The 12,880-nt window shown below is 43.3% G+C and overlaps 1 protein-coding gene across 1 annotated transcript; it reads right to left on the bottom strand.

Moving 5' to 3' along the window:
• Window positions 1-10,257: 10,257 nt before the first annotated feature.
• Window positions 10,258-10,927, bottom strand: LOC123133398 (cell wall / vacuolar inhibitor of fructosidase 2-like). The gene has a single exon (XM_044552900.1). It carries the CDS (start codon window positions 10,889-10,891, stop codon window positions 10,370-10,372), a length of 522 nt encoding a protein of 173 aa, XP_044408835.1. The 5' UTR covers window positions 10,892-10,927; the 3' UTR covers window positions 10,258-10,369.
• Window positions 10,928-12,880: the final 1,953 nt, after the last annotated feature.

Raw genomic sequence — 12,880 nt, 5'->3', positions numbered from 1 at the left:
AGCCTCGGGGGCCCGGGGCGGCCGCCCCCCCTGCCCCCCCTCAGGGCCGGGCCTGGCTACAACGTTGACTACCGGGTCAATTCTGACACATGGTCCGGAGGGACCAGTTGTGGAGATCGGTCTGCCCTGACAAGACCAGACATGTAAGGTTTTGAAGACTCTACACGGGGATTTGGCATGCGAAGAGTTAGCTGCGCGGGAAACACTCTTAGCACATGTCGGCTAAACTCCATAGGCAACTCACGACCGATGTGGTTTTCACCAATTCGGAGAAAGGTAATTGGAGGCCGGCTATGCAGGAATGCTGCAAGGGAAGCTTCTGAAAACTAGTTTCAACCTCGGCGACCTGAAGAAGGTGTGTAGTTCAGTGCTGGACCAGGTGTCGCTAAGCTCGAAGACCGGTTCAAGGCTACTAATGGTGTTCTTGCCTAGGGGGTCCTCTCCATGTTGGTTTCCGTTTGGGTGGGTCAGGATGAGGACCCCTAGGTCGGTTCCATCCTGGGCCAGGCACCTCGTGACGTATTATACGAAGACTGCAGAAGACTTGCTATGCAAGCAGAAAATACCGAAGCCGTGGAGGAATGTGCCTCCGTCGACGTAGCCGACTAGGATATGTAACATTAGGCCCTCCCCTAGGTATGTTATATAAGACGGGGTCCGGGCTAGTCGAGGTAACACATTAGACAACAGAAACAATCCCTTGGTTCATACATGTACCTTATACACCCCTATCGCAACATACATAGAGCAGGAGTAGGGTATTATCTCGATGGTGGGGGCCCGAACTTGGGTACATCTTGCTCCTTGTTTACCCTCTGACCTAATCACTACTCTAGAGCACCCTACCAAGGGATCTACCGGATCTAGCTTTGATAATGTCGATGAACTAAAAGTGGGTACGACTCTGACCGAATTTTGCAATGAGGTGCTCCAAACCTCGGTCGAAGGTGAGACTAATTACACCTCGGGTTGATATATCCCGTGTGATCCGATGGATGAATAGAGCATCAAAGCCTAGTTGTGGAGTATATCTCCTGATAATTATGATACGTTTCGTAATGATGATTATCATTGTTCTCTGGAGCATAAACACAATTACAATAATTATCTTAAATGGGAGTCATCTTCTCATCACAATATTTTTTCTCCTTCAAGCTAGGTGGATTAAACAGTTCATATTCATTCACTCTATCATATCCACAATCATGAGCAAGAGGATAAACATAAGCATATTTTGTTAAAAAAAGGAATTGCAAGCATATCATCCTCTTCCTTACTACTCCCTCCTCCCATAATGTAAGATGTCTTACATTATGGGACGGAGGGAGTAGTAAATATTTTCTCAATTCCATCTTCCTTGCTAGCAAAAATATTTTAAACTTCATCACCCTCCCTAGCATAAGGATTTCAAATATATCTTCCCCAAGCTAAACCTTCCATATCAATACTGACGGCGGGATCAATCCCTAGGGTAGGCCCAAGACAGGGATTTGGCTTTTTTTTGAGAAACGACAAGGATTTAGCTTAGCAGACCAACGACCCAAGTCCATTTCAGAGGCCTGCTTGGCTGGGCCTAAATAAACAAGCCCACTCGATTGGCGCACCCACGAAACCCACTTGGTTGGCGTGGTGATTATTTGTCGCTTTAAGCGAGGCGAGAGGGGAACTCTCGTTGAAGTTTTTACTCCACCTGCGTCGTATCGAGCCGATCCACTAGCCCACACGTACAGATTTAAAATATATGAGAGGAAATGGGAGAACCAAGGTGTGATCCTTGGTCTCTAGGCTGCGATTGGGTGCTACCAGCCACTCTGCCCAGGATCCATCTCGTGGTTAGTTGTAGGGTGCGCCTTACCTGATGCTGTTCGATCCATGTTTTCTGTTTTTTTATTTCTTTTATTTTTTTCTCCATTATTTTCATTCTTTCTTTCATTTTTTCTTTAATTTTCTTGTTCCTTCTCCATTTTTTGTTTGTTTTTGTTTTTCTTCTCCATGTTTTGTATTCTTTTTGTTTTTTCTTAGATTTGTTTTGTTTTCCACTCTATATTTTCGAATATGTCAAAAACTATTTTAATAAGTGATCAACAGTTTTTGTATACATGTTCAACATTCTCTGAATGCTTATTGAACATTTTTTCAAATACTTGTTTAACATTTTAATACTTATACAACATTTTTGAAATACCTGTTCAACATTTTTCAAATACTCGTTCAACATTTTTTAACACTTATTCAACATTTTATTGAAATAATTATTCAACATTTTCCAATACTTCTTCAATATTTTTGATATACTTTTTCAAGGTTTTTAATACTTATTCAACATTTTTCAAATACTTGTTCGACATTTTTAATACTTATTTAACATTTTCCAAATACTTGTTCTATTTTTGAAATAATTTTTCAACATTTTTCAAATTCTTGTTCAACATTTTTAATAATTATTCAAAATTTTCAAAATATGTATTCAACATTTTTATATACATGATCAAGAAATTTCATTATTTCTTTAATACATGGTCAGCATTTGTTTATACACATTCAACATTTTCTAAAGCATGATTAACATTTTTTAATATTATGAGAAGTAAAATTTTGTCATATATATGTTTAGAGTATTTAAAAGTGTAATTAAAACTAAAAATGAAATAAAAACATAAAATACAGAAAAGAAAAGGAGGTAGTTTACCTACCTGGAACTGGACCAGTCCATATCGTCGTGCGCTTCAGCGAGTCAGATGACTCGAAATCACGAATTGAGGAATACTCCTTGCAAAGATCATTCTCACCTGCCTAGGTTATGACAAGTGGTGCGTTGCATGTGCGCCACTTGTCGCAACCTGATAGTTTTTCTTTTTTTCGTATATCCATTTATTCAAAATGTTTTATCTCTTAAACCGTGCGTCCAAATCTTAAACCGTTTTCATCGTTTGATTCCTCGCGCCGAGATATTCAAACTAGATCCCATGTTGATAGGTTTTGATGAATTTTTTTCATAAAAAAAAACTCTGTGGAAATAAACATGACCAAAAAATCAAACCAGGAGCACGATTTTTTCCCTTTCGGAAAGAGACATGACCGTGCCTCTTGCAAAATCACAACCGTGTCTCTCGCGGAAGCAAAACCGTGCTTCTTGCAGAAGGAAAAAAAACAGAAAATGCGTTAGTTTTTTTTCGTTTCCAAGAGGTGTGGCCGTGCCTCTCGTGAAAGCAAAATTGTTCCTCTCGCGGAAGCAAAATCATGCCTCTCGTGGAAGAAGAAAAAACAGAAAGCACATTTTTTCATTTTTGAGACGCATGGTCGTGCCTCTCCATAAGCAAAACCGTGCCTCTGACAGAAGGAGGAAAAACTAGAAAAGCCTTTTTTCGTTTTTGAGAGGCATGGTTGTGGCTCTCGCAAAAGCAAAAAAATGCATTTTTTCACGAAAAAAATATTTTATGTTCCAAAAGCTTAGAAAGATCGATGAAAAAACAAAAAGTCCAAAAACCGAAAAAACATTTAAAAAGCCGAAAACACGTGCGAAAAAATAAAAATAAAATCCAAAAGGACCACCCAGAGCACGACGCGTGGCGGCGGCTAGGAGCGCGCCAAGTGACGCTGATCATTGTGAGGCTCCCGAAGGAGCGCTTGTCATCTAGTTGCTTCCCAGATGACTCGACCCGCTTAATGCGAGGTATAGGGGCTCCCCTTGGCTGGACCGACAGTGCACCATCAATAAAGCGTTACCATGGGCAATTTTTCTTTTAACAGAGAGTTACGAATATACCTTCAAATTTGAGGCTGGTGATTCCCTAATAAATCTTGCAGAATTGACGAAGGAAGGAAATAAACAACTTGCAAGATTTGCTCAGGGTTTCAGGTTCTGTAAAAGTGGCTAAGCCTGCTTGGCTAGTAATGCAAGATTGAAGAGCTGAGAGTTTTTGAATCCTAGACCATCCATTTCTTTTGGCTGTGTCATCACCTTCCATAAGATCCAGCTAGGCTTCTTTTTTCCGTCTTTGCTGCCTCACCGGAATATTCTTATACTTTCAATCTATTCATCAACTGTCAAGTAGTACAAAGAATACCAGAAGTAAAAAATACAATCCATGTTCATAGAGCATCTAGTGACAACTAGGGACCGAACGGAAGGTTTGTCCACCTCAAATATAATAAAAATTATATCAAGGTCCATGGACCACCGAAGAACCATTGCCGCCACCAGAACGAGCCGCCGATGTTGCCTCTCTCATACTGGGGCCGGCTTGACTTTTTCGATAACAACTGAAAAGTCTTCATGGACGTGCCCCTAAGGACCAGCGCCAAGAGCCGCAATCGTCGCAGTTGAATTCTTGAATCGATCTGAAGGACCTGACATCAAATATGGCCGCGTACGCACGACGAGAAACCCTAACCTCGCCGCCACAAGGAGCTTTTAGGAATCTACGCCATAGCTCCATGTAATCTGTCCCAACGGACAAACCGGAGAAGGATCGGAGCCCGAAAGACTGACTCGAAGAAGAAGCGTCGTCATCCATCCAAATGTCGCCCTTGCAACGACTAAAACCCTACCTATCTACTAACCGGAGCAGAGACACTAGGAATCTCCTTCCCGCCATCGGCCGCCGGAGCGGCAGGCGGAGGGCGTGATAGATTTTCAGTTTTCCCTTTGCGTCGTGTGTGTGTGCGTTTCTTCTGGGATTAAACCAAAAACTTCGTTTTGATTTCACGAAGAGGAATCCACGCGAGGCGCTTTTCATCTAAAAAACATGGTCAACTGAAAAGAAAAAAAAGAACCACATGACACATGTCGTAAGCAATCTAAACAATTTAAAAGAAACTGAAAAAAAAAGAGCCCGGTAGGAAGCTGCACCCGAGCCGGACTCCACAAGATTGCATGATTTGGTTCCAAACCGGAGCGGAGTTGCACGATTGGCTTGCTTAAAGGAGGATCGATCAGACCTAGCGCGTCTTCTACCATCGATGCCCTCGTTATCGCCACCGGCTCCCAGGAGCGGAAGCCGGAACCCAAGGAAAGAGTCCAAGAGGGTTTCCGAGAGGACCTGGACGGAGCTGCCCCTGGACGCGTTGCTCTGCATCTTCCACAAACTGGACCGCGCCGACCTCATGTTCGGAGGCCCGTCCATGCTGTGTCGCTCCTGGCGCCAAGCGGCGCGGCAGCCCGAGTTGTGGCGCTACGTCGACATGCGCGGCCACTCCAGGCTCAACAGGACGGCGCGGCTCTTCGCCATCCCGTTGAGCGCGGGGCAGTGCTAGTGGTTCTTGGGCGATCACTACGTGGTCACGTGGACGACGACCTACTCCTTTACCTCGCACAGCAGTAAGATCTTGTTCATCAATCATTTGTTTTGTTCAGAGATTTTAATTGTTCAGGAAATTCTGTTATATTGTCGACTACTAACAACATACCTTGCAGTGCACCCTCGTTAAAGAGCCTCTGTCTCATCGGGTCCAGGCACAACAGCAAACCATTTGCAGAGGCACTAAAGAAGCTCCCTTTTCTCGAGGAGCTCGCGCTTTCGAATTGTAATTATAGGCATGCCTGGCGAGTGCTTGAATTCTGCCCACAGCTAAAGCACTATATACACATTTTTGTTATATACATATCAAGCAATCCGTTCATCACCCAGGGACGATATATCCACACATTGGTCGACCCCATTCCCACAACATGGAAGCCTTTTGCGATTGCACGATTGCCCAAGTTACTTTCCTTGCAGCTCTCCGGAGACAACCTTTGACAATGAAGGGTTATCAGCCATCCTCAACAACTGCCCTCACCTAGAGTCACTTGACTTGCACAGCTGCCCCAATATCCACATGGATAGCAGCCTGCTCGTCAAGTGTGCTCGGATCAACAACAGGAAGAAACTGTGGCGGTATGCCTTAACTGACGACCGGGTGCATTGTTGGGTCGACAAACATGCATCTTCATATGACAGCAACTGATGTCTGATCATATCGTGTCAATTTTCCATCAGGAAAACCTATTAGGTGTTGTTGTTTGTACACGTGGCAGGACATGTACCACGACAATGCATGGTGATGACAATGCTTATAACTTTTGGTATAGTGACCCTTGTACTGATCGTTGTTGCTACTTTCCTAGTGTTGTTGATAGCGGTCTTAGAGAGCATGATAGGATTATGGACAAGGGCACACGCAGGTACACTAGAAACAAATGATATATCACACCTTAAATGTAACTGCCCGAATGCTGCCTTCCCCTCTCGCTCAACAATGTTTGTGAAGTGTTCTCTTGCTTTTGTAAGCCGATTTTTTTTGGTTTCACATGAGGATTCACCTCGCTGCCTCAAGTTTGAGAGCTCCCCGTTAGTCTTCACCAACCGATTCGCGGAAAATATATATACTTCTGCTATGAGAGCAACAGAAGTTATCGATGGTGTTTTAGTTTTACCCACAACGCTGTTGTTGCGATTCGTCCACGTCGCTGGCACCCTCTCCGAGCACCTTGAGTCCGCCGCAACGAGGTTTTCATAGTGGCGGTGTTGGTGGAAGGTAGCTATGGCGGCAGATGTTGGGTTCGGAGTAGCCGAGGAGGCCCGTTGTCCTGTGAATTGAGTGGCGAAGGTTTGGGCGACAATGACGAGAAGATAGTGTACAGCTCACTGTGTGTACAGTGCAAGCTCTGAGATAAACAGAGTTGAGTGGTCAAACCCAAACCCTTCGCAATTCTCAACTAAGAAAAATTTCTTCAGTGGACATTAAAATCAATTCATAATGATCATAACAATGTGACACACTTAACAATTTACACTTACCAGAAGATTCAAAACTAAATTGGTAATGACCTCGCCTAGGGAAGAGGACCAGCCCAGTTTGATCGGTCCGTGGCGCCAAGTACGATGTCTAATCGTCTCGTTCCGATATGATATTTTTCTTCTTCTTCATGCCAACGAGAGTAGTAACTCTCGGATATTGACGCCGTCCATATGCAGTATGATAGACGAGATGTTAGGCAATCGTTTATTTATATATTTTTTATTTTTCTTACAATTTATAATTTGAACATATGATCTTAACCATTATACATTTCATTATAATTAGCAACTCTATAATGTTATAGTTAAATACGAAGATGAGATATTTGTATTGTACAATTTTAACATCAGTCGTGAAATTTTCTTTAATTTCACTAAATTGTAAGCACATACAAGATTTTGACGGTCTCTTTTTTTGGTTAACTAGATTATTCTATAAAAAAATAGAACACAAATCGCAAGTGATGACGGATCAATTTTGTGCTCTTAGATTAATTACAAACATTCATTGGCTTTCGTGTGTATTTTAGTTTCCTTAAACACGACCTTAAATGTCATGACCGAGAGCTATAAAGTTGATCAAGATTTCTACAATATATGCTAGTCTATTTTCTTTGCAAATAAAAGGGAAATTATCCTCATGCTAATTATAAAAATTGTGGAACACGAAAAATATCTATTACTTGATGTCCTTGAACTGTTGCATCACTTGTTGATTGGTTCTTCCACGGAAAAACGTGTCATTCATCTTTTAAGATCATATGTTTCGCTGCTTATCCTCCTTCTCGTCCTCCGTTTGTACTCTCTTTTCTCTGCAACACAATTTGTTCTTGTTCAATCGTTCATATAATAGTTGGACCATAAGTGACAGAGATTATGCGGAGTTTTCTAACTGGGTGGAGATACCGGTTGTATTGAACATTATATACTTAAACATTAAGCTATACACATAATGGGTGTCGACTGGGTGGACGCGTTGATGTGCGTCTTCCACAAATTGGACCACGCTGACCTCATGTTTGGAGGCCCGTCCATGGCGTGCCGCACCTGATACGAACACGACAACGTCTAGTATATCAAAGAGTGTGGCTGCTATTGAAGTTAAACAAACCGAGTCGAGTGAGAAGAGCTTATTGGAGAATGTTGGAGAAACTACCAAACGTTCAAAATATATTGCACCGTGGTAGAGACGGCAAGAAACGTGAGCTATGTGGAGCTGGTTTTTGTGCCATTAGTTGTGAAGACGCAATATACAAGAGGGTCAAAATTACACAACAACCAAGATTGAAGCAAGGAGTAAATTGCAGTCAACCTATACATGTGAGCGTATGCGTGCACACAGGCCTGAAGCCAACTAAACCAAGAGATAAAATTAGGAAGTATATCTTCTTGTTTTTTTTAAAACATCAGTACAGACACAAGCGCTCATATACACGCGCATAGTCACCGTAGCGTCTCCTCCAACTGAATGCACATCGCCGGAAATCCTGAATAGTCACCGTAGCGTCTCCTCTAACTGAATGCGCATCGCCGGAAATCCTGAAATAAATTCAGGAATAAATGCGAGCACCAGGATTTGAACCCTGGTGGGCTGAGAATACCACAGTCCCTCTAACCATCCAACAACCACAGGTTGGTTCGCAGTATATCTTGTTGTTAGTTAGTAGTTTCCCTTGTGCTAATTACGTGCCATACAAACCGTGAGGGCAAGTTATGTTAGTTACGTATAGGTAGGAGTCCAAGTGGTGTGGTCCTTAGCCTTAGGCCATGTGTTCGTTATATAAAAGTGAAGATGGCGTCCATGTATCAGATCAGTTTCTGAGTTATGTTTGAATATATAGAAAAACGTCCGAGTTACGGGCGGCCATATCTTCTGTATTACCTCTGATTTTCCCATCGTGGAAATTTACTAGGGACGAAGGGTTGATCATCGCATCGACGTCTATGTGCTGATTCAAGAGGGTTATTATTTTTATTCGTGCATTTTCGTACGCGGATGAAAATTATCGTGAAGGTTGCGAGGAGGAACAGAGAGACGAACTGTTGATCAAGCATCATCGTGAAAGATCGGGCCATCTACACTCGTGAATTAGCATCTCGCTAGTCCGTGCTTCATTAGCACCTAGCGCCCTGCGACACCCTGCCCGAGCTGTGGCGCCGCAACTCCATGCTCAGCAGGACGGCACGGCTCCTCGGCATCCCGTTCAGCGCCGGGCAGTGCCAGTCGTTCGTAGGCGATCACCATGTTGACGTCGACCTACTCCTTTACCTCGCAAAGCAGTAATTAGGATCTCTGTTCCTTGTTTTCAGATATTTTAATCATTCAGAAAATTTGTTACTAACACGACACATCCATCCTTGCAGGGCACCCTCGTTAAAGAGCCTCAGTCTCGTCGTATCCAGGCTCAACATTGCAGACACTGAAGAAGTTCCCTTTGCTCGAGGAGCTTGCACTTTCGAGTTGTAATGATACGTATGCCTGGCAGCTGCTTGAATTCTGCCCACAGCTCAAGCACTATAAACATGTCAAGCAATTCTATGGCACGGGGAAATTTATCGACATTGGGCCCCCATTACCGCAACATGGAAGCCTTTGGAATTGCACGAATGCCCAGGTTAATTTCCTTGCAGCTCTTCGGCGACGACCTCGACAATGCAGGGTTATCAGCCATCCTTGAGAACTGCCCTCTCCTAGAGTTACTTGACCTACGCAATTGTCCTAATATCCGTATGGATAGCAGCCTGCTTGTCAACTGTACCCGGATCAATAGGAAGAAACCTTGGCGGCATGCCTTAACTCTTGCAGACGAGTCCGGTCAAAGGTTGCCCAGCAGGAGCAAACATCGTTGACAAAGTAGTTGACCACACAAGGTCCATAAAGTAGATGGGCATAGAGAAGTAGAGGAGAGTCTTTCTTTATTAATGATTGAACCATGTATAATGATTGCTCTTCATCTTAATATATAGGGGTAGGGGTTAAGGCATTAGTATCCACTTAACGTAAAGTGTGGAACCGGAATGTTCAAACAGCGTGGAACCGGAAGGGCCTAGGAGGTGTGGCCTCCACCGCCGCATCCTAGGTGGGACTGGTTTCCCAACAATTTCAGCGTTGTGTGTTGCCTTCTCTCCTCCCAAAATATTTCTGCCGCCAAGAAGGTTAATCCCTGTGCGGCCGTCGTTCCGACCCCATGCGGGAGCCTGGAGGGAAAGGTATTCCCTCCTTTTTTTAAAATCAGCACGAAAACAAAACCACCGAAAAGAAATATGCGCCAACACGTATTGCATAATCCAGTGATATTTTTTTATATAGAGAGGGCTCCCCTCCGATTTCATTTAATAGAAACTACATTGTCTTACAGCTACTAAGAAAGAAAAAAGAAGCCGTCAAAGCTAGATATCCTGGGGCACCTATCAGCCGGCCAATAACGTAAGCAAAGAAGCTACATGATCCCATCACCAGGTGCACACAAAAGAGTAGCAATATTTGGGCGTCTTGCATAGTCCAGTGATAACATTACGGGGTTTATTGATTTCGAGGACTTTGGTCATTACCCAGATACATATCCTCGGCGGCTAGCTAACAACTCCTACACAACACGCAGCCGCTCCGTTACACCCATAGTGATGATGCACTCCATCTCGAACTCGGAATTCTCGGCATGCAACGGCGACTTCACTCCTGCCTTGCGGAACTCGTCCTCGCAGCTCCGGGGGACGTTCCACGCGGAGCCGAGGCTTGTCACTGCGTCGCCCACCTTGTTCGACCAGATGCATTTGGCTGCCTCATCGAACAGGCCCACGGCTATGGAGTAAAAATGGTCGCAGAAGACAAGGATCGCCTGGATCTTCGGGTCCTTGTCCACGGCCTTCACGGTGGCGATGCGCTTGAGGGTGACCACGGCCGTCTTTTTGGCGATTCCAGTGGCGATGGCGGCGAGGCCGCGCTTGTTCGCCAAGGCGCTCTCCTTGTCGGCCTTGAAGAACTTGATGCAGGTGTTGTAGTAGTAAGGGTTGCCCAAGCTCCTGCACGCATCTTCTAGAATGGAAGCGCTGGACGAGGCGACGAGCAGGAGGAGGACGAGAAGCGAGAGAGCTTGCGACTGCCTCATGGCTTTGCTGCTACGATTTTCTTAGGTTTTTGAGATGTTTTGTGCGTCAAGCTCAAACTGTAGGTGGATGGTATATATATAAAAGTTTGTCATCTAGAACAATAAACACGGATATATCATACTATATATCAGTCAATGCCGAAGAATCTTGGCACAACAATTAAAAATGGCACAAGTTCTCCGGTCCAGGCATGAAATCCAAAACAATATAGTAGTGCCTGGTTTAATGCCTAAAGCAATGCATTTGTACGATTAACGGGGAATTTGTACCTCGTCGTCATTGGGACACAACCATTATGCTAAAACAATTTGAAAATCAAGCACGGGATAAATTTGAAAATTAAGCTGTTAATGAGAGTAATTAGAGATAAAATTAATTATGCATGCAATTAATTACTATGTAGTAGGTATTTTATCATGCCGAATCAATTTAAAAATGGAGTCATTAATGCAATTAACTAATTAGGTCGACAATCAATTATGTCTGTAGATAAAATTCAGATGTTCTAATTTCAAACCGTATAATTTTTGTGTTGTATAGTTTATATTAGGGTGATTGAATTGGGAACCTAGGTATACGCACATGACTTGTAAACTGAAACGGAGAGAGTATGAATTTTTTGCCCCTTAGGAACACAATTAATTAATTAGACATGAATGCAATTAATTAGGTCCATTTAAATAGGTATTTTATCACGCCGAATCATTTTGAAAATAGAGTCATTAATACAATTAATTAGACAATTAATTGTGTTTGCGGATAATTAGAATTAGGGATTTTTCATTTAGAAACTCAATTAATTCATTAGGCACACATTAAATTGTGCTTGTAGACAATTAGACAGATAATTAATTATGCATGTAATTATTTAATTAGGCGAGCATTTAATCGTGTCGAATCAATTGAAAGCACTCGCGGGCGAGGATGGCCAACTGGCTCTCGGTGATGTTGGTGACAGTCAACTGGCTCTCAGCGACATGACCGACCAGCGCTTACCAATGTGACCAACGGTTACCATGCGCTTGCGTCATGGGCCACCAAGTGTTTATCAATATGAATGAGGACCATGCCCTGCAGGACATCCACATGTCGTGGGTTATCGAAATGTTCGCGGGCGAGGTCAACATGCATTTGAGGACAAGGTAGACGGTCATGCGCTCTAGGACAAGCAAGCACTGACGGTCGATGGTTTCGGCCACGCCTTCGAGGACAGTGTTGCAACCAAGGAAAATCGGTCATATGCCACCACTCCTAAAATATTGTTTCACCTTGTAGCCACGCATGAGTATTTAGCTAGTACTACCTCTGTAAAGAAATATAAGAGAGTTTATATCACTAAATCAATGATCTTTTAATGATCTAAATGCTCTTATATTTCTTTATAGAGGGAGTAATATATAAGGATTAGAGCAAGTTGATTATATAGAAAGTAATATATTCCGGGTCAAAAGATTGATGGGGAATCTCTAATCATTTTAGCTAAGCGGTACTAATTTAGTGTATCACAATATGTCCCTAAACATTACCAATAGTGATGGCTGCATACGCTAGTCTATCATAGAGAAGAGTCTGTTACGTATCAAGCAATCTGATTTTATATTCTCAAAGCCTGTTTGGGACTGCTCCGCTCTAGAAAACAGAAGGCAAACGAGGTAGTACCATGATATGCCACACTGCAGAAAAAATAATTAGAATCTAGGATACTACTCCATATTTTTTGTGAAGCTGCTTTGAAGGTGCTCCAAAACACTGTAGAAGCTGAAGTTGGAAGAAAATTACCCATCACTACCATCAGTTTGTGGATACCCTTCTGTTTCCTCACGCAAAGCGGCGCGCCAGGCCGAGCCGTGGCGCTACGTCGACATGCACGACCACTCTTGGCTCAATAGGACGGTGTGGCTCCTCGCCATCTCGTTGAGCATGGGGATTAATTAGCGGCCCCACAATTAAAATCAGGGGTGGGTATTGTATTAGTTAGTGGGCCCGAC

The sequence above is a fragment of the Triticum aestivum genome, chromosome 6B, assembly GCF_018294505.1.
Source record: "Triticum aestivum cultivar Chinese Spring chromosome 6B, IWGSC CS RefSeq v2.1, whole genome shotgun sequence".
Taxonomy (NCBI): Eukaryota; Viridiplantae; Streptophyta; class Magnoliopsida; order Poales; family Poaceae; genus Triticum; species Triticum aestivum.
Note: the sequence above shows the minus strand (reverse complement) of the source record. Positions and strands in the feature narration are given on the sequence as shown.

Bases quoted from the DNA above. Each gene is read 5' to 3' on its own strand.
- LOC123133398 (XM_044552900.1), bottom strand. From the start codon at position 10,891: ATGAGGCAGTCGCAAGCTCTCTCGCTTCTCGTCCTCCTCCTGCTCGTC.